This window comes from Raphanus sativus, chromosome 4, assembly GCF_000801105.2.
Source record: "Raphanus sativus cultivar WK10039 chromosome 4, ASM80110v3, whole genome shotgun sequence".
NCBI classification, from domain to species: Eukaryota; Viridiplantae; Streptophyta; class Magnoliopsida; order Brassicales; family Brassicaceae; genus Raphanus; species Raphanus sativus.
Window position 1 is genome coordinate 19,204,273 of NC_079514.1, and position 22,086 is coordinate 19,226,358.

At 36.5% G+C, this 22,086-nt stretch overlaps 3 protein-coding genes and 1 non-coding gene across 6 annotated transcripts; all 4 read right to left on the reverse strand.

Moving 5' to 3' along the window:
- Window positions 1-3,254: 3,254 nt before the first annotated feature.
- Window positions 3,255-4,818, reverse strand: LOC108848338 (uncharacterized protein At5g43822). The gene is made up of 7 exons (XM_018621673.2): window positions 4,681-4,818; window positions 4,351-4,512; window positions 4,147-4,265; window positions 3,878-4,048; window positions 3,739-3,795; window positions 3,580-3,644; window positions 3,255-3,498 (listed from the first exon to the last, which is right to left on the reverse strand). The coding sequence occupies exons 1-7, from the start codon at window positions 4,690-4,692 to the stop codon at window positions 3,455-3,457; spliced, it is 630 nt and encodes a 209-aa protein (XP_018477175.2). The 5' UTR covers window positions 4,693-4,818; the 3' UTR covers window positions 3,255-3,454.
- Window positions 4,698-6,379, reverse strand: LOC108848337 (putative pentatricopeptide repeat-containing protein At5g43820). Its single transcript, XM_057009178.1, has one exon. It carries the CDS (start codon window positions 6,336-6,338, stop codon window positions 4,698-4,700), a length of 1,641 nt encoding a protein of 546 aa, XP_056865158.1. The 5' UTR covers window positions 6,339-6,379.
- A 400-nt stretch (window positions 6,380-6,779) lies between these two features.
- Window positions 6,780-6,975, reverse strand: LOC130512038 (U2 spliceosomal RNA). Its single transcript, XR_008945602.1, has one exon. It is a non-coding gene; the product is annotated as a U2 spliceosomal RNA (small nuclear RNA).
- Window positions 6,976-7,140: 165 nt separating this feature from the next.
- On the reverse strand, window positions 7,141-12,628 carry LOC108855045 (protein argonaute 10). 3 transcript variants are annotated; one of them, XM_018628738.2, is made up of 17 exons: window positions 12,463-12,628; window positions 11,125-11,663; window positions 10,792-11,003; window positions 10,426-10,709; window positions 10,223-10,332; window positions 9,900-10,145; window positions 9,586-9,810; window positions 9,311-9,505; window positions 9,060-9,219; window positions 8,839-8,960; window positions 8,612-8,749; window positions 8,313-8,518; window positions 8,165-8,228; window positions 7,951-8,086; window positions 7,807-7,880; window positions 7,586-7,712; window positions 7,141-7,501 (listed from the first exon to the last, which is right to left on the reverse strand). In XM_018628738.2, the coding sequence occupies exons 2-17, from the start codon at window positions 11,581-11,583 to the stop codon at window positions 7,311-7,313; spliced, it is 2,949 nt and encodes a 982-aa protein (XP_018484240.2). In that variant the 5' UTR covers window positions 11,584-11,663; window positions 12,463-12,628; the 3' UTR covers window positions 7,141-7,310. The 3 variants fall into 3 exon arrangements, with proteins under 3 accessions (XP_018484240.2, XP_018484241.2, XP_018484242.2); XM_018628739.2 differs by lacking the exon at window positions 12,463-12,628 and adding an exon at window positions 12,095-12,286; XM_018628740.2 differs by lacking the exon at window positions 12,463-12,628 and adding an exon at window positions 11,844-11,996.
- Between the last annotated feature and the right edge of the window lie 9,458 nt (window positions 12,629-22,086).

Here is a 22,086-nt window from a genome sequence, read left to right on the forward strand (position 1 = left end):
GACTTCGATTGGTACAGCTGATGAAGAAGCAATAGCACTATGCTGTAGATGCAATATGCTGCAGAAGCGATATGCTCTTATTAAATTTTTTAATAAGGTGATTGGTAGAGCAGTAGCAGTATACAATTTTAAAATTATCATAAAAGTTAGTATATAATATATTTATTTTAAAGTAATACTCCCTCCGTTCCCAAAAGTAAGATTTTCTAGAGTTTTCACGTTTATTAAGAATCTAATAAATATTTACATTTTAGTTTACTATTTATTTTTCTATACAATTTCCAATAACTATTCACCAATCAAATTTAATCAATTGAAATATTCACAATTAATGTTTCTCAAAAATATACAAAAGTACCTTAAAAATATAGAAAATCTATCTTTGTGGAACAAGAATAAAATCTAGAAAATCTTACTTTCGGGAACGGAGGGAGTATATATTAATAATATATTTGTTATTAAAATTAATAAATCTTATTTAATTATATAAATTAAATTAATTTTTAAATGTGAATTATTATTTAAAAAAATAAATGTAAATTTTATTTTAAAATATAAATTATTTGTGAATATAAAATAACTTTTGATATTATTATATAAAATAAAATAATTATATATTATTTATATACAAATTATCATTATTTATTTATTGGTAAAGCAGTAAATATTGCATATATAATATTATCATCAAAATTAATATATTACATATAATTTATTTATTTCTAAATAATAAGATATGTTTATTTTATAATATATAATATATAAATATATATTATTTTATTTAATTTTATTAAAAAATAATGAATGATATGTGTATTTATATAAAGTATATTATATTTTAAATGTTTTATGATATGTGTATTTATATAAATTATATTACATTTTAAATGTGAAAATTGCTCTTTTAAAAAATTTAAAAATATTTAATCACAACTTTTATTTTTAAATATATGAATTTTTCTGATTATGAACATATTTTTATATTATTAAATAAATATAAATTAATTATATAAATTATTTTAGAAATTATATATTCTAATTGCAAATGCTCCACCAAAAATCCATATGAGAGCATTGTTAATGCTACTGATCTAATAAGTATTTCATTTCCCCCTTTTTGGGAGAAATCTGGCTGTTTATCCATTGACTTTATTATTAATTATTTCATTAATAAATCCACAAGTTTGGGTTTTTGATACACCAAGATTTTCTGGAATCCAAATAATTTATCATTTCTCCGACCGTCTGGATACCAAGTATTTGATGTATCTCAATTCTAGACCCATTTAGAATCTTATGTCCAAACACCAAGGATTTCTTGAACCCAAATAATTTCTCATTCCTCCAATCATCTGGATAACAAGTATTTGATGTATCTCAATTTTAGCCCTATTTGGAACCTTATGTCCAAACTGCAAGGACAACTTGGAGAATTGATCTATTGACCTAACACTCTTTCATAGTCCTTGATAATTCCTAATATAACCTTGCATTCTTCTTTATATAAAAATAAATGGTCGTCGACAAAAAAGAGATGAGAAACCGCTTGACTTCTCCTATAGCTATTTCCAGACTTGTTAACTGTTTTTCAATTTTTGCCGTAAATATATTTGTAAATAGAATAAACAAATAAGGTGATAATGGATCCCTTTGTCACAGTCCTTATTTTGGTACTATATGACTTTTTGGTTGTCCATTACTAAGAACTTTATATTTAATCGAGGATATACATTGCAGCATCCATGATACCCATGTTCTCAAAAAATCTATTTTCAATAAAGCCATTTATATAAACTGCCATTCCACACGATCATACACATTACGCATATCTATTTTGATGGCCAAAATTTCTCTTTACATGAATTGTTCATCTTTAATCTGTGAAACATTTCCTGAGTTATCAATATATTTTTTGAGATCAGACGACCCGTCAAAAAAGCGGATTGCATCTCTGATATCAACTTTGGGAGGATCCGCTTTAACAGTTGGCATAACACCTTTGATATAATCATGTATCTCACATTGCATAGACTAATTATTAGTAATTTCGTCATACGGTTCAGTCTAGCCGTTTTTGGAATAAGACATATATTCGTCAAATTGAAATGCTCCTCAAAATAACTGGTTCTAAGAAAATCATTAACCAGATTAACCCTATCTCTCTTAATTATCAACCATGATTGTTGGAAAACAAGGCTGCATTCCATTTGGTACTTATCTTTTCTGGATACATCATAAATAAAGTTAATCAGGTTCTTCTGATGCATTTGAAGTAAGTATATTATTATGATCTTCCGTAATCAAATTTGGAATCTTTTCAAAGAAAACTTCAAAACCAGAAAGAGTTGTTTATTTAAATAAATAACTGAAAGAATCAATCGCCACCCCCCTTTTACTTTTGATTCTAATGTAACCCATTGACCATCTTTATCATGTAAGCCTATGAATAAATTTTGAACATGTCTTTGTTTCGTTAATGCATGATAGAATTTCGTGTTTTTATCACTTTTTGATGACAAATATTTGTGCTCCTCTGTTCCCAATAAAATTACATCCCAATAAGCTTTTTTCGATATCTTTGTAGTCTCTTTTTCATATGTTTTTAGTTCTGTCATTCTAAATTTTTCCTATATCCTTTTGTAAACTGTATATTTTTTTCCTTTCTATAAGAGGGGCAAATTTTTATTTCTCCATATCTCCATACCAAAATTTCATTTCCGCATTGATTTATTTTTTAATATCCCTTAATTTGGTCTATACACCCTTCGAGACCATCCTCTTGTTATAGAATCCATCAAACCTTCCTCACCAATCCAATGTTTATCAGATCAAATTTGTCTTTTATTTTTCACAACTTTATCTTCAATCACTGCTACTATACTATCGACCGGTGTCAGTTACTACCATATCTATATTTTCAACATAAGAGCGTAGAAACAAGTCACCATTATGTATTTCTTAGTGCTCAATCCAGCCGACCGAATAATGTGCCCTTCTCGACGTCCGCTCCATGGAAAGTATTACCAAGATTCAAAAATTCCAAAAATCCACAATTTTCAATCATATTATTAAATTGTAAAAAAGGTGAATGCATGTCATAATGGCTCAACATGTTATTCATGGTTACTATTAATTTCATTCAAGTCTCCAGTAACAAACTATGAATTTGATCGACTGATTTCTATCCGTGTTAATCAACACCAATAAAAGTGATTTTACTCTTTCAGTGACAAACCATGGAACATTTGGTTAAATAACACCAATGAAAGTGATTTTACTCTTTCAAAAAGCGGTTTGTTCTCTTTTTCCATCCGGAAACAAAACAAAAAAAAATGCTTGCGTTTTCCTTGCACTCCTCACTGTCTTTCATTCACCGAATAACCTTATCTTAAGAACTACATTTTCGTTTTGCAATTTAAGAAAATACAGAAAATAAAGACATATCCTCTTGACATCATTTGATATCTTCAGCAAATATGACATCGAAGATGTGTTGCACTGTACAGCAGATATAAGTTTAATGTAACATTCATTTCTTCATAACGCAAACAAAAACAGTGGAAGGCGAATGATACTTACCTTCATTATTCAGGATATTGGGCTGATCAACCACGAGGTATTGCAGCGCTACAAGATCGCCAGGACTTATAGAAACAGTAAACACAGGAGAACAATTCTTAAACAATATTATAAAAACTTGCCAAAGTTTTGAACAAGGATGTATATATCTTTCAGTACCTTGGTTTCAGTACAAGACATGAAAGTGCCGAAAGAATCGAACATTTAAGATGGTATCTGCAGAATTTCCAACAGCACAAAAAGAAATCAGCGAATGATGATTGCAACTTCGATAACAAAGTAGATTATGTTTGCTTACTCAGACTGATGCATCTCATAAAGAAGAGAAAGTCCCTTCAAACAATCAGCAATGCAAGGTTTTACTCCAATTCGTTCCTCTATTCTCTTCTTGCTCTGTTCCATTTTGAGTAGCTGCGACCCTTCTCGATGAAGCTTCTCAAATGTCAAAACACATCCTCGGAACTCCTCCCTTCCGTCATCATCACCGTATAATGTAACATGTCAACGACCTTTTACTTGCTACTAGAACAAATCCTAAACAGCAACGCCCTAACAAAAAACACTTACAAATCGTTTCTCATAGAAAGCAGAGTAGTCTCCAGTTGATCCATCTGTTTCTGCAGAACAGCGTCTTCAATCCCCTTAACGCATCTCAAAGCTCCATAGCTCCCAGGATTTTGAATTGCCTACTCACAACACCAAAAGAAGAAAAAAAATCACGCAAACAGTATTCAAAAATTTAGCTAACGAACTCAATAGTTCAAGCTATACCTCTAATCTCTGGATGATAGAAGAAGCTTTACTGAAGCGGGAAAACCATCCAACTTGAAGCGCCTCCCACTTGTTCATCTCCTCTTTCGCTTTTCTGAACTTCTGCTGCCATTTCCTTATTACTGCCTCCATTCTTAAGAAATGTAATCTTCCAGCAGCAACCTAGAAAGGGACAAGTATGCCTTTGTGTTTAACCCACCACCAAGCAAACCGCACCCTAATGAATAAAACTTTCGAGTGTTCTCTATTACAATTTATCAGACTAAAGTTGGAGAAAATAAGTGAAGTTTTCACATATACAAACACTTTTAAGTTTCCCTGTGAACATACAACACAGAACATGAAGATCAAAAGTGCCACCCATTTCTTCGCCAGAATCTGCGAGCGTTGTCTTTAATACGAGCCTCTTTGATCTTTAGAAACAGCTTATAAGCCATTTCCGTTTTGTTTGAAGCCATGAGTTTATTGCTAAGCCTACTATAAACAAGGCGGTTTGGGCAAAACCCTTTGCGCATGGCTTCTTCCATCACAAGAACAGCATTCTCTAGATGACCAATGTTACAGAGCCCGTCCACGATACACTCGTAGACTTCCACGTCAGAAGAGTATCCACACTCCTGCATTTCGTCCCACACGTTCAGCAGTATCCCACATTTCCCAAATCTTGATAGCCGCTTAAGCAACAACTTATATGCGCTCTCAGATATCCGACACCCAGCTTTTCTCGCTTTCTGATAGATAACCATGGCAGCGTGTGGTGGACCATAGCTACAAAGCGGCTTGATGAAAGAGGTAACAAGCCCTGTGGTGGGAACAATCCTTCTTGACAACATCTCTTCGTATATCTCAAGCGCATCTGCAACTTTACGGCCTTTGATGAGGCCTAAAACAAGCTTGGAATAGGTCTCCAAGTCAGGTTCACATTCCTCGTCGAGCATCCTTCGGTAGTATCTCATAGCTTCATCAAAATCTCGAGCGAAAATGAAGTTACAGATCATAGCGCTGTACACCTTTGCGTCGGGAACACAACCCTTGTGCTTCATATCATCAAAAATCTCAACAGAATCATTGATACGACCAGCTCTTCCAAACCCTTGGATAAGGTAGCTGAAAGACAAACAGTCGGGACCAAACCCAACTTCCACCATCTCCTTCAAAACCTTCTCCATCTCTTCAACCTCACCGAGCTTCGACCACCCACCAATCATAACGTTATAAGTACAAGAATCAAAAGGTATCTCACCTTTCTTCGCGTTAAACACCGAGTTAGCAGCACTCACATGTGAACGCTCGCAGAGACAACCCAAGAGTGCATTCAGAGACTCAGTACCACACTCCACCCCATACTCTTCGCTTTCCTCAAACAACTGTATCGCTCTACGCACATAATGAGCCCTAGCAAAGCTATCCATGGCAACAGTCAAACACTTCAGATCAGGGCTAACCATTTCCCGTAACACATCCATCATAAAAGAAAACAACTTTCTCCTTCCCAACGCTCTTAGAATCACATAGTAGTAGCTATCATTAACATCTTTAGACACTCCAGGTTCACGAACCGCCCAGTTGAAGAACGTAACCATTGCTTCACCACTTAAGCCCCCACTATCCACAACGTTAGCCACAATCTCAATACTCAAATCAATACCAAGACTACTCAAAGCCTTGTGTATCGCAGATCTTCCCTTCAGTTTCTGAAGAAACACACCTCTGAGTCTCTCCTCGGGAGATAAAAACGAATCAACCGCTACTTGATTCTTTGAACAAGTAGTATCTTCCTTGGCGGTTGTGGTTTTACATGAAATCGGAAGTAATGAAGATAGTTCAGCCAGGACATAGCTCTCATCCACAACAGTATGACTCGATGATGAAGGAACATCTTCTGGGGCTGTGCGATTGCATAGCGCACCAGAAACTAGGGTTCGTATATGACCACGATGAACAAGACGCAACGATTCCAAAGCTAGGTTCCACCTTCTAGACATCATTATCAAGCAAATAAAATAAAAGCTGAGTTGTTAAAAGAGTTACTTACGAGGAGATATTGAACAAGGCCTTGCTTGGATTGGGAGGAAGAATCAATGGAGAAGAAGACGACCAATCTGAATTAGTCTGACCCGGTTATGTTAGGGTTTATCAATTCGAAGTTCGGTTTATTCCGAACCAGTTAAAGGCATAGCAGAATGGCTCATTGACGGTTAGGTTAAATTAAAGGTTTAATACAATTCGGACTTCGGTTTATTCCAACCCGGTTAAGGTAAAGCAGATAACCAAAATCGGACTTCGGTTTAATACAATGCGGACTTCGGTTTGTTACAATTCGGACTTCGGTTTGTTACAACCCGGCTAAGGTAAAGCAGAATACCAAAATAGAAATTCGCCTCATAGTTTAATTCGACCGGTTGAGGAAAGGTTAAATAATTGATTTGGTGGGCTGAGCCAGGCCCGTGCAATAGTACAACGCATGGGCGACTCGTGAAAACCCAGATAGCAAGCTATCTTAACGGGCCTTCTCCCTCAAAAAATAAAGTTAATATCGAGCGGGCCGATGGCCCACATATCAGATATTAAACTGATAAGAACAGATACTACACTTGATCTTAGCCAAAAGGCCGAGAAAGGTATGAATTGAAAGCTGGGCCTCGAGCTCTATTTTATACTGAGAAGCTTATGACTAACCTTCTCTAGCTAACCGATGTGGGACTTTAGAAAGCAGTCTTCTTAATAAAAAAAAAAGATAAAGCTTACAACGTTGCAACAATGGAGAAACAGTTAGTCGAACAAGGAGGCTTTAAGAAAACATATTGCATTAACGTTATCATCGAAACCTGATCTAAAACACACAACTCTAGAAATAAAGAAACCTAAGCCGAACCAAACATATTTACAAACAGTAGCAAACCTAAGGCCGAACTAAGAACAGTAACAAACGAAACAGTCTTAAAAAAACGTTTTTTCATTTAGCAGTAGAACATGACTCTCTTCACATTCTCCTTCAATGCCGGTAACGGCTTCACACCAACGCCATGATCTCCGTTAGTAGTTGTCTTCGTGCTCTTTTTCCCCGGCGATCCGTTATCTTGCATGATCTCCGGTTCCATGTAGAAACGTGCTCGGAATGCTGCAAGATGCGCATAATACGCCGGAGGAACTACACAACAGCAAAGAAAAAACATTTAAGTTTGGAGTTTTTATTTTGATTTGAGAAGAAGAAGAAGAAGATTGATGTATTTACCAACGGAGACGGATCGGGTGCATCGGGCATAAGTATAGCAGAGATTATTAGTCAGAGACTGTATACCATCCGCTGTGAAATTGTTCTCATCCCAAAGAACATGGTAATGAGCAGGCCTGCTTGTTCCCTAAATCACACAATAATAAGTTTCATTATTTTAGTTAGTTAACACACAAAAAAATGTCCATATCATTAATATTAGCTAGTCTCTCGTCCCATACCTGTATACCAGCGTGGCTACAAAGGTAGAAGTCGAATTCAGTTGGATGACATATCTTAGTGTCAACTACCGTACCTGCAAAAGAAACAGTTAGTTAGATTAGATCTCTTCTTTGCTTCAAACCGTGTTCAAGAGATTCACTGACCTGGTAAGATGTTTCCGCTTCGGTCAGTACTGCTTTTGTCGCGGTGATTATTAGCAAACAAACGGGTGTGGTGCCTCTTCTGTACTACTATGAATGTCACAGGTGGCTGATAATTCGGTTCAAGCGACGCACAAGCCTGAACACACACAAAAACGTTTTTGCTTTAAAAAAACTCAAGTAAACACAACCAGAGAAGCACAAGGCTGTATACTACCTTGCGAATTGCATCCAACTCGTAGAGTAAAACTTGGTAGAACTGTCCTTCGCTTACTCCATCACTGCACGAGCATGACATCGTTGAGTCTAAGGATATATAATAACCTTATTTAATTAGAGCTGAAAATGAGTAATGAGAAACAGACCGGTAAAAGATGATCCGAAGCGGTTTCTGCCCTGTTGCTTTTCTGAATGAGATCAGAAGGTCCCTGATCATACCGCCACTAACAGTGCCACGTACAGGATCCTGCCATGTTTTATACAAATCTTGTATAAGTTCTTGCCTGTGAGCTTGTGCACAAACCAAACCAGCATATTTTGTGACTTCAGGCCAGTCCTGTGAAGCAACAACCTAATAAACAAAAACACTTTCAGCTACTTTTTTTTATATATAGAAAGAAGTGTGAAATTAAATTGAGTTGTGTTGTTATAATGAGAGCTTTACAGCAGCGATAGAAGGGCTGGACTCTTCCCCGTTCTCAGGGTGAGTCACGTCTGCGCCAAATATAATTGTCGGTATATCGCTAACCAGTGGAATCCTACAGCTTATGGCATCTAACAGAACTGTGTTCCTTCCTCCCATCTTAAAAAAAAACAACAACATAAGAAATATATCAGAATGGAGATTCATATTTGCTAAAAAAACAACTGAACATTTTTTTAAGAAATCACCTTGACATTGATTTTAAGGGATACATTAGCCAGATACTGTTTGCTAATCTTGAACACATGTTTTGTGAGACAACACTGAGATATCAAACCAAGCTCCGTTTCACAGATTCTCTTAAGATCCCCTGGAGATATATTACCCAAAAAAAAGCATTTCATTTTCTCACCATAATCAAATAGACCAAAAAGGGGTGTGGATGTAGAGAAGATGAGGATGACAATACCGTAAAGAGAACCGTTGTTATCAGGTAAAATGGCCAACAGAAGCTCTAACTCTTTGCCTTTGGTTTTGTTCATAGCAGTGTGATAAACATGCTTTAGAGCTTTCTCCACTTGATCAGGCCTCGCGCTGTATATTGGTATCACAGGTTCCGGATTAAACTCCTACAATAATTACCAAACGAATGAGAAACATTAATGATATACTATAAGAAACACTTTCCAGTTTAAAAAGGCAGAGTAAAAAAATAATTACCATGCCAGAGACTTCACACATCTGACCAAGTTCATTACAAAACCCGCGAGCAACATTCTCTTGAACGCTACGTGAGAAGTTAACGCAGGCCCATCTGCTCACCGTCATCCCATTGATCATTTTCTTGTTCATCATATTCCATTGACCCACTTGCGGAAGGCAATCCCTTTCTTTCCCATTCTCGTGATACTTAAGCTGTAGAGGTAGCAAGCAAAGATTAGCAGCATAACAGTATCATCATAGTTTGAAAACAATTCATTTTTTATTTTATTTACCCATGGAGCAGGAAGGATCCTAGCTTCAACAGAAGCTAACTTCTCGCTTATATTGATACCAAACTCCTTAGCATATGGATCTTGATCATACGCGTTGTGTTGGACCGTCTTCAAAATGTCGTTTTCTCTGTCCCTTGGCCTCTGGCATGTAACTTTCAAAAGAGCAGTTATCTGCTTCTCGTTCAACCTTTTTGTGTACCGCTGTCCCTCCACTATTTTGCATGCCTTAACACATTTTTCAAAACCCGAATCATCAAACATCTTCAATTAATTAATTAAAAAAAACAAAAACAAGGTGTTTAAGGTTTTATTACCTCCATAGGCAAATAGCTAGCCTTCTTCTGGTTTCCAACTTGAAGACACGGCAAATGGGTGTGCTGTATGGTGAACCCATACATCTCTTGAAAATACTCAATAACCGACTTCATTGTAGAGTTCTCATCGACAGGAAACATGAGCTCTCTTGTTGGTTGAGTTGTTAAACCGGCAACGCGGTATTTCCTTCTCACGTTTGCTCTATGAGTGACCTCTACTTTCACTCCCCTGAGACCCTTCTTGATCTGTTACAAATCACCAATATTTGAGAGAAGATTCCAAGGACTTAAATGTGATGAATGAAGAAGAGCATTGTTTGTACCTTGATACGATCAGAGTCAGACAATGGCTTTGACAAGACATCTTTCCCAAGAAGCTGTGCTACAAACTCTATCACAGGAAGAGGCTCGATGAATGCAGCTGAAGCCATGTCTACAAAAGTACAAAGGAGAGACAACATTAAAGGTGAATGACTGTACATAAGCACAATACAGTAATAAATGTTTAAAAAAAACTTTATTTTACCGATGTTAAGAGATAAACCCATTTGAGTAGGTCTAATACTCTGGTAAAACCCACACCATGACTGTAACCCTTCACCAAGACGCTGCGGTGTTCTAATATCAGGCGAAAAGAAAGATCTTCCCACAGGACAGAACCTCTTGACAGACAACTCCCTGAGTACAATGTCGAGAATCTGCAACGCCTCTTGCGGTCCGTCCGCGCGTTTACCAGCTAGGAACTCGCCTAAGTGATGCATATTGGCCCTTGCAACAAACTTGATAGCCACCTTATACGATCTCTCCTTTCTACCATTACACAAAAAAAAATATATATATATCACTCAATTTGTTCAAATAAAAATATCAGCAAAAAAGAACATTTATTTACCTAGGGCCATTGATGATACCGTCGTCTTCATCGAAGATCTTAACAGTGAACTCTTTCCAAGTGAAAGGAAGTTCTCCTGCCGTGTAAAGACTCTTCCGACCGTCGTAAGCAGGAAGTCTCGTCCCGAGATCAGACTCTTTGTAGAGTCTCACTAACTCAGCAATGATAGCTCTGTTTACACTTTTTGACGACACTTCTGGAGTTATTGTTACCTTCAAAAACATTAAACCAATCTCAAATCGACACATCAACAATATGAACAATATTTAAATAAGATAAAGTTTGAAGCTTTTTTTTTTCTAATTTTGTAACATTAAAAAGACTCAAACTTACATCATAGTGATTCAGATCTTTGGTGGGTAAGTCAGCGAGGAAATGGTTAGCTTTGACGATGCATTTAGTTCCAAGCTGTCCGAACCCAGGTCTCGGCGCAAAGTTTGAGTTTTTACTCGACCCACCACCACGAACACCCATTTGCATCTGATGGTTGTTCACGGCCACGATCTCGCTGCCGCCTGAGACGACGGGAGCGTTCTGAGGCGGCGGCGGTTTACGAGGACGGGAGCTAGGTCTCATACAGACATCTCCTTGGTCTGATTTTCGACCACCGCGGTTTCTCCTCCGGCTACGGTTCTTGGACGGAGGAGAAGGTGAAGAAGCTTGGCCCTGAGGAGCAGCCACCGTCGGAGGAGTAGGAGGGAGTTTAGCGTTTTGCACGGCGGGTTTGGGAAGAGGCTTGGGTTTGATGAGTAAGTGAGTCTCTGAGGTCTCTTTCATTGGCCTAATCGGCATTCTTTCTTTCTCTCTTCCCGTTTCACTACAAAAAGAATGAGTGAAACAAAAAACTGATCTCTTCTTGTCTTTATTCAACCCTGCAAAAATCATGAAAAAACAAATTTAAAATCCAATACCCATTTTGTCAGATTGCATTAAATACAGTAAAATCCATAAACCATGATGATGTTTTTTGTTCTTTTAGGTTGTGAAAAAATAAAAATCAAAACTTTGAAAAACAAACAGTGAAGTTAAAAAAAAATGAAAACATTATTCACCATCATGTTTTTGTTGTTGTTTGCAGAGAGGTAAAAACTGAAAAATGAAACAGAGGTTATATATAAACTGCACATACAAATAGACAAGACCTATATACATACATAGATACTTATATGTATAGGTCTTTAGACAAGAACCCATGAAACTAGAAGAGACCAAGAAAGAGAAGGAAACAAAAACCCAGAAGATTTTTCTCGTGCTGTTCCATTAAGACAAAAGATTGAAGCTTTAAAGAGAAGATTGGGAGTACCCAGAAGACAAAACCGGAGGAAGCTTTTAGCTTTTGTCTCTATTCAAAACCCGAAAATGAGATCCCGGAGTAAAATATGGATGAGCCCAAACAGATAACTACAAAGCCAACAGGGAAACAAAAATCGTAGTTTTTTTTTTGTTGCTGTGAATTGTAGAGAGAGAGGGAGAGGGGAGCAAGTGAACAAAGGGAAGGAATAAACATCGAAAAGAGCAGTGGAAATATCAATATCTCCCCCAAGAGAATTTATTTTATTTTTTATAAACCAACTTTGAATTAATTGCTACGGAGAGAAAATGACCCGTCCGCTAATATTAATGAAAAACAAAAACAGTAAAAATAAACATATAAAACAGAGAAACACTCACCAACCAATGAAAAGATTGCAGCTTCAGAAGATTGAGTGACGCAAAAGATTATAGCTTCCCTATCAATGTGTAGAAAAAATTCTCAGAAGATGATGGAGAAGGAGAAGAGTGTGTGTGATGAATGATGATGATGTTGATGAAGGAGGAGGAAGATAAAAAGGATGAGACTGTGATGTAGAAATGGGAAAGAAAAAAAAGAAAACTCTTTTTATTATTATTTGCTCTTCTTTAAAGACGCATGCAAAAGAGGTTTGCTTTTGGGGCTTCGGTGTCTTTAAAATCACGTGTAAAGCTTTCTCTCTTGCAGCATCTCTCTCATCAGTCTTTCTTCACTCTTCACTTTTTTGTTTCCTTTTCTTTTTCCACTTTCTTAACAATTAATATTTTTAAGAAAAAAGTGTATTTCTATGTTTATACACTTTTCCTAATTATTATTTTCGTTAAGTACAAATTTCTTCTTTTTACTTAGCACAAATGTATTTAATGTATAGCCGCAGCATATAGTTAATTATGGACGTTAGTGTATCAATTTACACACTTTTTGTATTATACAATGTGATTCCCACAGTGTTTACATAATTATTAAAAACTTCGAAATTGGGTTTTAGTTAATAGAGAAAACGACTTGAGCATGACCACTTTACATGATTACATCCTTTTACTATTTTGTGACCATTTGTACATATTTATTGAATTAGATTTTCTTGGATATGTTTAGACAGATTTCATATGTGTCAGCTTATTTGCAGCTCTGCTTAAGCTTTCATGGCCACTTTCTTTCTTTGTGGTCCGTTAGTACCACCACTAACGCAATGTACATAAAGATGTGTAATAATTTATAGAGGTGTAGATAGGGAGATAAAAGATTACATTTTGAAAATAATAAAAGCAAATGATAACACACACGGAAGAAGGAATAATTCGAACTTGCAGTCTCTTCTCTTTTCTTTCTGCTGACCCCATTTCATGACTCTACACCCTCTCTACTTTTGTTTTCTTCCTTTTTTGTTTCCTTCTTTTATTGTTCATCTTCTTTATTTATGTTAGGACTAAATGAAATGTCATTTGAGCAATATATCATATTTAACCCTTGTAGCAGCCAAATAATATTCTTAAGTTAATGAACTTCGTTCAGGCGACAAAACAAATGTAGGAAAAATGTGAATTTACCATATTTTTTTAAAAAAATGTTTGATAAATTGTCCTTTTTTGTCGTCTACCCATCTATACTAAATCAAGTAGAAAAGATACGAGCCGACACTCCGAAGAGCATTTCTATATGTTCGGATCTGATCTATATAAGAAAAAATGTAGCTTTTCTGATCCGGATTTGATAAATTATCTATCAAATTGTGTTAAATAACATATGACTTCGCACATGATGACTGACGAAAGTAATGGATTGACTTGTATTTCACGTATGTACTAGTGGATGACAAAAAGAAAAAAAACTAGTATTTCAAGTCCAAAAATACAGTTCATAATTTCACTAGGATTTAATAGAGAAATTGTAAAAACTACCATATTTTTAATATAATGTTTGGATGTTTACTTTAACCATATTTACTCTCAAATTTTTAAAAAGTAAATATACGCTCATAATCCAATGATTAACTAATTTAGACTTAAAGTGATAGAGTTTTAGAATGTGGAGTTTAGAATTTTAATAAATATATAAATAATTACCGAATTTTTTCTAATTTTTTTTTAAAAGATTCAATTTGTTTTTCGAAATTCTAAAACAAATTTGCAAAAAAGAAATAAAAAATATAAAAAATGCGATTTGAAAAGTTATAATTTGAAAACTTTAAAATTTTACTTTTTGCATTTACTTTTTAAATTATCATTATTATTTATATTCTATAAATTAAGTATACAAGAGTTTTTTTACCTTGCTCACAAAAATAAAAGTTTTTTACCTTTTGATGAAGAAGTATTTTTGAAATTGTCCTTTTTAATGAAAGTAAACATGATTAATAGTATCGATAATGTGGTAAAATGATTTTTTCATTTTAATAATATAACAAGGCAGCCAGTATATATTGTATGTATAATTTTCTAGGTTTTGATTAAGAAGATAACACGATAGTTTGATATAATCGGTTTAAGATCTGGATACAGATGTAGTTATAAGCTATACGGCTTTATCAAGGTTCTCTAGTACGAGCAATTGGAAATTTGAATGCGAACAACCACTGGCCTAGAATTCTATTATTTAAGTTAATCTACTATAATATGTATTTCTTTTATAGTAAGGGCCGTATCAATAGTGTCATGGATTCTGGGACAAAAATAAATAAAAATTCCAAACCAATATTTAAAAAAAAAATCTGATAGATATTTGTTTTTTCAAAATACCAAAAGCATTTTTAAAAACTAAACTGTGATAAAATTAAAATATTTTCATATAAAGAATTGGACTTCTTTTCTTATATTTAATATTAAAAATACATATATTTTTTAAAAAAATCGGACTCTTATCTATTAAAAAAAAGGGGAACAATAGATTAGTGATGATTGTTTCATTGGTTTTAGATTTTGGTTTCCGGTTTATGGTTTTTGGTTTTTGGCTTTTAGTTTTTGATTTTTAATCTTGGTTTTTGGTTTTGTAGTAAATTTTAGTTTTTTAAAAAGCTTGATTGGTGATTTTAGATTTTGGTTTTTACTTTTTGGTTGTTTGAAATATATATATATTATTAATAGTAAAATGTTTATTGTGGAAAAATAAAATACTATTATCAAAACACTCTCCAAACTTATTAAATAAAATTATGTAAAACAAAAACATCAAATATAAAATAAAAAAACTATTTTGAATCTCATAAAGATGCAGAAATTTGATCTCGAATGCCTTCCATATATTGCACCTGAGTGTTATTGTATTCTTCGTCTTCATCTGAATTAGAGTCTTCAGATGGTCCATTACCAGTTGTATAGTCTGAATCAAAATCAACATCTCCTAAATTTACTAGTCTAATAAAATTATGTAGCACTATTATAGTTGCAACAACTCGTTTTTAACATATTTGTCATATCTTGGCTTCTCTTTTAAAATCCGTCATTTTCCTTTTCACACACCAAAAGTCATTTCAGTAACAGATCATAGTGAAAAATGTCGTTTGTTAAAACATTTTTTTGTAGCTACTAGGCGGACTAACTCCATTATATTGGCTAGGATGATATCTTTCCCTTCTATACCAAGTAAGAAATCGAGGTCAAAGAGGATAAGTGACTCGAGTTTGATAAACATCGTACTGGGGCAGTTGCACCGTTTATCCCGGCCTCCCCTGGCTTAAGGGACTCGAGTTTGATATGTAACGGTTGGTATATGTTTTTTTTTGCAGCAGATGGGAGAAAGTGTAGCGTTCCTCCACATTTCATCTCCACAACAAAAGAGATGTGATTTTCTCGATAATAGTAAATAGTCAATTTACAGAGAAGTGTTTTTTTTTTAGAAACTCAAACTATATTCATCAGCTATTATATGGCATCATGGTGAACTATAGCCGACCTATAATCAGTAACAAATATGTAAGTAGGCACTGTTGACAAAAAAAAATGTAAGTAGTCTTTTTTTTTTTTTGTAACACAAGATTTGATTAAATCGAAAATGGATCAGTTGCTACAATAAAAAGGAGGGCTTGGATCTGGGCCAGAATGTAGGCGGGCCTTAGCATGTAAGTCCGCAGATCCATTAAGCTCTCGTCTGATGAAGGAAAACAAACAGAAAGACAGAGAAGACGATAGCGAGGCGATGTCCGAGAGTACTCCGTAGAGCTCGGTCGGATGGCGTCCCGTTGATATTGCTCCGATGAGCACTTGAGAATCTGATTTTAACCAGATATGATTGTAGTTGAGGTCGATCGCGTGGAGGAGTGCGTTTTTCACCGCCAGAGCTTCCGCCATGCAAGCTGAGGAGACATGATCCTGAAACAGAGAGCCCCGATTAAGCTCTTGTCCTTCGGGGGTGGTGAATATCCAAGCCAGTCCCGCTTTCCCTGAATCGATCCTCCACGCTGCGTCGGTATTGCAACATATCGTGTTCGGTGGGGGTGACCGGTGAATAGCAGGTTGTCGAGAGATCGATTGAGGCGCTGTCTGTATCAATTTCGGAGGTTGAGCTCTCTCCCATTCCCTAGTTGCGACGATTGAGTTGATGATGACCTCTGCCGCGGTGGAAGGTTCCTTCTCAAATATAAGTTTGTTTCTGGAAGTCCATAAGAACCAGCATATCCACGGCACTATATTGATAGAGAAACCAAACGGAGGTAGCGTGATCCAAGACTCCGACACAATGAGAGCTTCTTTGATTGAAGAAATCTGGGAGGAGTCAAAGGAGTGATTCTAGGGACCTAAGCTCCACACCTCCTTGGCGAAGGAGCAGTGGAATAGAAGATGCAGAGTAGTCTCCTGTTCACCGCATCTACAGCAGAGAGGAGGGACAAGCAAACCCCGTTTTTGAAGGTTCTCCCCTGTAGGTAATGCTCTTTGACAGATTTGCCATAGGAAGAATTTGATTTTTGGTAGCATTTGTGCTGACCAAACAAATTTGTTCCAGTTCCAGTCATTATTTGGAGCGTTCAAGAGTATTGATGTCGATTGAACCTTTGCAGCTTGGAGCGAGAGGTAGCCTGACTTAGCGGAGTACTCTCCAGACGCATGGAAGGTCCAAACATGAGAATCAGGGGATCCATGGGTGCTGGGACGTATGGCTAGGATTTGAGAGGTTAGTTCCGGGAGAAGGTTTTTTACTCTGGCTTTATTCCATTCTTTAGTCTCTCGTGATAACAGGTCGGAGACTAACAGATCTTGGTCTCCTTCTAAAGCAGGTCCTGCAGGTTTCAGGGCAGAAGTAGGACTTATCCACGCATCCTTCCAAACACTTGTAGACTCGCCATCACCAATAGCTTTTCCCAAGTGGGTTAGAAGAACATCTCTGCCCTTCAGGATCCCCTTCCATCCATGTGACGAAGCTTTTGCGGCCTCAACTTTGAGAAAGGAAGTGGTTGTGCAGTACTTGCCTATCAAGATGCGTGAGAGGAGACAGTCTGGCTTTGTGATAAGTCTCCACGCAATCTTCCCCAGCAGCGAATGGTTGAAAGCTTGGATGTCGCGGAAACCGAGTCCTCCCAAACCTTTAGGTAAAGTTAAAGTATCCCATGCAATCCAAGCTATTTTGTTTACTCCATGCTTAGAGTCCCACCAAAATCTGGTGAGGACAGATTGGATGCGTTTACACAGACTGATAGGGATTTCAAAGCAGGTCATTGCAAAGGTTGGGATAGCTGAGAGGACCGCTTGGAGCATGGTGGCTTTTCCTGCCTTGGAGAGAAAGCGAGACGAGTAGTTTAGAGCTCTCTGCAGCATCCTATCGACGATTGATGAGAAGAGATCCTTCTTCTTCCTGCCGAAATGCTCTGGTAGGCCCAGATACTTACCCACACCACCTTCCTTTTCGATTTTGAGGTGTTGTTTGACTCTCATCCTTACTTCCGTTGGTGTTTTTGCAGAGAAAGAAATAGAGGATTTCTCCACGTTTATCATTTGTCCTGAAGCAGATTCATAGCCATTTAGAATTTCCATGAGAGTGGAGCAGCTCTGTGGGTCCGTCTTTGTGAAAAACATGGTATCGTCGGCAAAAAGAAGGTGATTAAGTCTTGGGCTATTCCTTGCAACTCTCAGTCCCGCCATAGTTCCGTTGATTTGTGCTTTCTTGCAGAGGCCGGAGAGGACTTCCCCGCACAAGATGAAGATGTAGGGGGATAAAGGGTCTCCCTGACGAATCCCTCGTTGGGGTGTGACGCACCCTGCCACTGTGTTGTTGATCAAAAAAGAGTAAGAGACCGTGGTGATACACTGCATGATCAGTTGAATCCAGGTATGATCGAATCCCAAACGTTCCATAACTGCTTGTATAAACGTCCACTCGAGCCTATCATAGGCTTTACTAATGTCTGTTTTCACAGCCATGGAGCAGTGGACCGTAGCAGCTGAGTTTTTGAGATAGTGCAACATCTCATGCGTGATGAGGACATTGTCAGAGATAGCACGATCATGTATAAAAGCAGACTGGTTCTCTGAGATGATATCTTGTAGTACTGGCTTTAACCGGAGAGATAGAAGCTTAGAGATAATTTTGTAGTAAACGTTGCATAAAGCAATAGGCCTGTAATCTGAGACTTGCTTTGGGCTCTGGATCTTAGGGATCAGCCTAATATGTGTACTGTTGATAGTGCAAGGTAGAGAGCCCGTAGAGAAAAAGTACTGAATCTCTTTTGTGACTGCAGGTCCAATAGCTTCCCAATTGGATTGGAAGAAGCTTGCAGAGAATCCATCGGGCCCCGGGGCTTTGTCTGGATGGATTCCAAAAAGTGCAGTTTTTATTTCGGAAGGGGAAGGAGTAGCTATCAGAGCCTCATTTGTCGACATGCTAATACACGGAGTTAAGGCTCTGTTCACTACCGCAGTAGCTGAAGGAGATGTGGAGTTGAAGATATGTTGGAAGTAATCTGAGATCACCTTTACTATCTGCTCCTCCTCGAAGACAGGTGTGCCAGAGAGATCTTCTATGACTGTGAGTTTATTACGAGCACGTCTACTCTTGGTGGAGGCATGGAAAAACCCTGTGTTCTTATCCCCAAGGGTGAGCCACAATTGACGGCTCCGTTGTTTCCAAAACTCCTCCTCCGCCTTATAGGCCTGGAGGAGTCTCTGATTGATTTGAGAGATTAGGAGGTCGTCTGCTACCAGGTCAGACATTGCCTTATCTAGCTTTTTGCGCATCTCTTCTATCTCCTTTTGGCTGTTGATATAATTTTTCTTACTCCACGCAGCTATCTCTCCTCTGCAGTTACTAATCCTCTGAGCCACCGAGATATTAGGGTTTTCATTCCAGGTTCGGTCAACAATCTCTTTTACTTCTTCATTGTCGCGCAGTCTTCGATCATATCTGAAAATTTTCTGCGGTTTCTTCCTCTTGCTGTCAAAAGTGGAGAGGATTGGTCTATGGTCTGAACCTTCAAAGGGAAGGTAATGTGATCGTCCGTTTGGGAATAGATCCATCCAAGTGCTATTTGCCATAGCTCGATCCAGACGACAGTGGACCAGGTGGTTATGGTGATTCCCTCTCCAGGACAGGAAGTTCCCGGAATGCTTCAGATCAAACAAATCACACGAAGATAGGAAGGTCCTGAACGCCGTGAAGGAGCTTTCCGGTCTCATCTTACCCCCAGATTTTTCAGAGCTATTGGTAATTTCATTAAAATCACCTGTTAGAAACCAGGGACTATCTCGAACTGCTGCGATATCAGATAGTTGATCCCATACTGCTTGTCTGTTAGATATCTCAGGAGCGCCGTACACGAATGTACTATTAAAAGAGACATTCTTAAACGTGATCAGAGTGTCAATAAAGTTTGGTGAGGATGCCAGGATCTGAATATCGATTTCTTGTTTCCAGAGGATTGCAAGGCCACCTCCATTGGTTGGTGATGGGGAGACAAGGAAGTGAGAGTCCATATGGAGCGGTTGCAGTTCTATCAGGACCGTGGCGTCAACGTTTCTTGTTTCTGAGAGGAAGATGATGTCAGGGGAACTTTTAGAGTTCAGATCCATGAGCCTTTGGACTGTCTGTGGGTTCCCAATACCACAACAGTTCCAGCTCACCACGACTAAGGAAGAGGCGGACGAGGGGTGTGAAAATCCTGCTGGCGTGGGGCATTTGCTGAGGTGCTTGTGCTAGCAGGTTTCTTTGGAGGTTTCTCAGTGCGATGCTTTGATTGTTGGGGCTGAATGGGTGACGCAAAAGGGAACCCATGACGTGCAGGAGTTGCTTGTGAGAGGTTGCGCTTTCTAGCACTAGCTCCAGGTAGAGATCGCAAATTAGAGGTCGCCTTCTTTCTCTTCTTTCTAGCACTATTATCAGTTGCGTGTCTTTGAACTGACGATGTGGGTAACGCATGAAGATCCGGTTCCTCCACCGTAGGGGGAAGCTCAAGTCTGTTGAAGACTGATGGGGGAGGGGGAAGCTCAAGTCATTAATCATAGATGCACATATTTTCATAGACTATATATACTGTATGTGATAATGAAAATCGAGGAAAGGATTTATAACGGATGGTTAGGAACTTAGGATTTACGAGGAGTGGTGTGTATAATCTTTTTTTTTTTGGTCGAATAAAAAATTTTGGTGTGTATAATCAAGTAGAAGAACCTCCATATGAAGTATGATATGCCTCGGGTGGACCCCTACTTCAGTAGCCTACAAGAGCAACTTTGGCCGTGAGATCCATCATCTTTTTTTTTCTTTGAACAAGCCGTGAGATCCATCATGATCATGACGAACGTATTTTACCTCTTTTGTTTTTCTTTTGTGGACTTGAAAAAAAATTTTAGTAGAAAGTTATCAAAGTACTTGTTGGCAACAATAAAAAAAGTTTCAGAATATTCCAAAATTTACGATGAATAATGATGACATTGTTGGACTAATGTGGAAAGCTAAACAGCGTTTCGTTTTTTTCTTCTGGCGATAAAATGACATATTTAAAGCATCTCCAAGAACAACCTTTTATAACCTCAAATATAAGGGTTTGTGTGTTCCAAGAAAAACCTCAAAACCTCAAATTATAAGGTTTTATACAGTGAAACTTTATATTTGAAATTTCACTATACAAAAACCTTATATTTGAGGTTTCATATTTTTTAGTCTTTCTACTTGTATATCTTTTAAAATATCTTGATAACTTTTTTGTTTATCATTTTAGTTATTATAGTTTTGTATCTTTTATATATTTTATATATGTTCTTATAAATTTAATTTGTACATATAAATTTAAATAAATATACAAATGTTTAAATAAAAAACAAAGCATAATATTTTATAATATTAAACAAATATTATACAAAACAATGTGGAAACATTATGGAAATAATAACAATAATGAATGATAATGTATTTTAAATCTTTTATTTATTTGTAATTTGCTGTTAAAATGTAATATTTATTAATAAATATTGTTTATAATATTTTTGTTGTATGATTTTAGTTGTTATAAAAGTTTTATGCTTCTTTTTGATTCTTATCTAAAATAAGGACTATAATGTAAAAATATAAAACTTTTAAGGGTTTTTTTAAAGTTCACCATTAGAGAAGATCACCCACGAACCTCAAATATAAGGTTCAGCAAACTTCAAATATAAGGTTGCTCTTGGAGATGCTCTTACAGTGTAATAATTAGCAACATTATCAATGTCTAAAGCAATTTAACATTTCGACCCAAAACATCGATGTTTAAAGCATTTTAACTATACATTTTCAATTAAAAATATTTTTTTAAAAATAAATGAAAATTGTATTTCAACCTTAATCCATTTTAAAATAAACATTAAGAGTAATATATAATAACTTTAATTTTTAGTATCTCTAAAATAATTTATAATTATATTCTAGCATAAATATAAACAAAATAGAGAAGGTTTTACTTTATAGTAGTAGAAAATAAAGTACAATTAGAAATTATTACATCAAATTGTTTATGCGAGAAACCAATCATTATTTTTTGTATTAAATACTTTAAATATATATAGTACTCTAAACAATATAATTTAAACATTTATATTTAATTA

Coding starts and splice junctions, on each gene's coding strand:
- LOC108848338 (XM_018621673.2), bottom strand. Junction 4,266..4,350: donor CTATCATCCAGAGATTAGAG/GTATAGCTTGAA, acceptor TGTTGTGAGTAG/GCAATTCAAAATCCTGGGAG. Junction 3,499..3,579: donor CAATATCCTGAATAATGAAG/GTAAGTATCATT, acceptor TCTGCTGTACAG/TGCAACACATCTTCGATGTC.
- LOC108848337 (XM_057009178.1), bottom strand. CDS start 6,338: ATGATGTCTAGAAGGTGGAACCTAGCTTTGGAATCGTTGCGTCTTGTT.
- LOC108855045 (XM_018628740.2), bottom strand. CDS start 11,985: ATGGGTTCTTGTCTAAAGACCTATACATATAAGTATCTATGTATGTAT. Junction 9,811..9,899: donor CTAGCTATTTGCCTATGGAG/GTAATAAAACCT, acceptor AAATGTGTTAAG/GCATGCAAAATAGTGGAGGG. Junction 7,713..7,806: donor GTAGCCACGCTGGTATACAG/GTATGGGACGAG, acceptor TGTGTGATTTAG/GGAACAAGCAGGCCTGCTCA.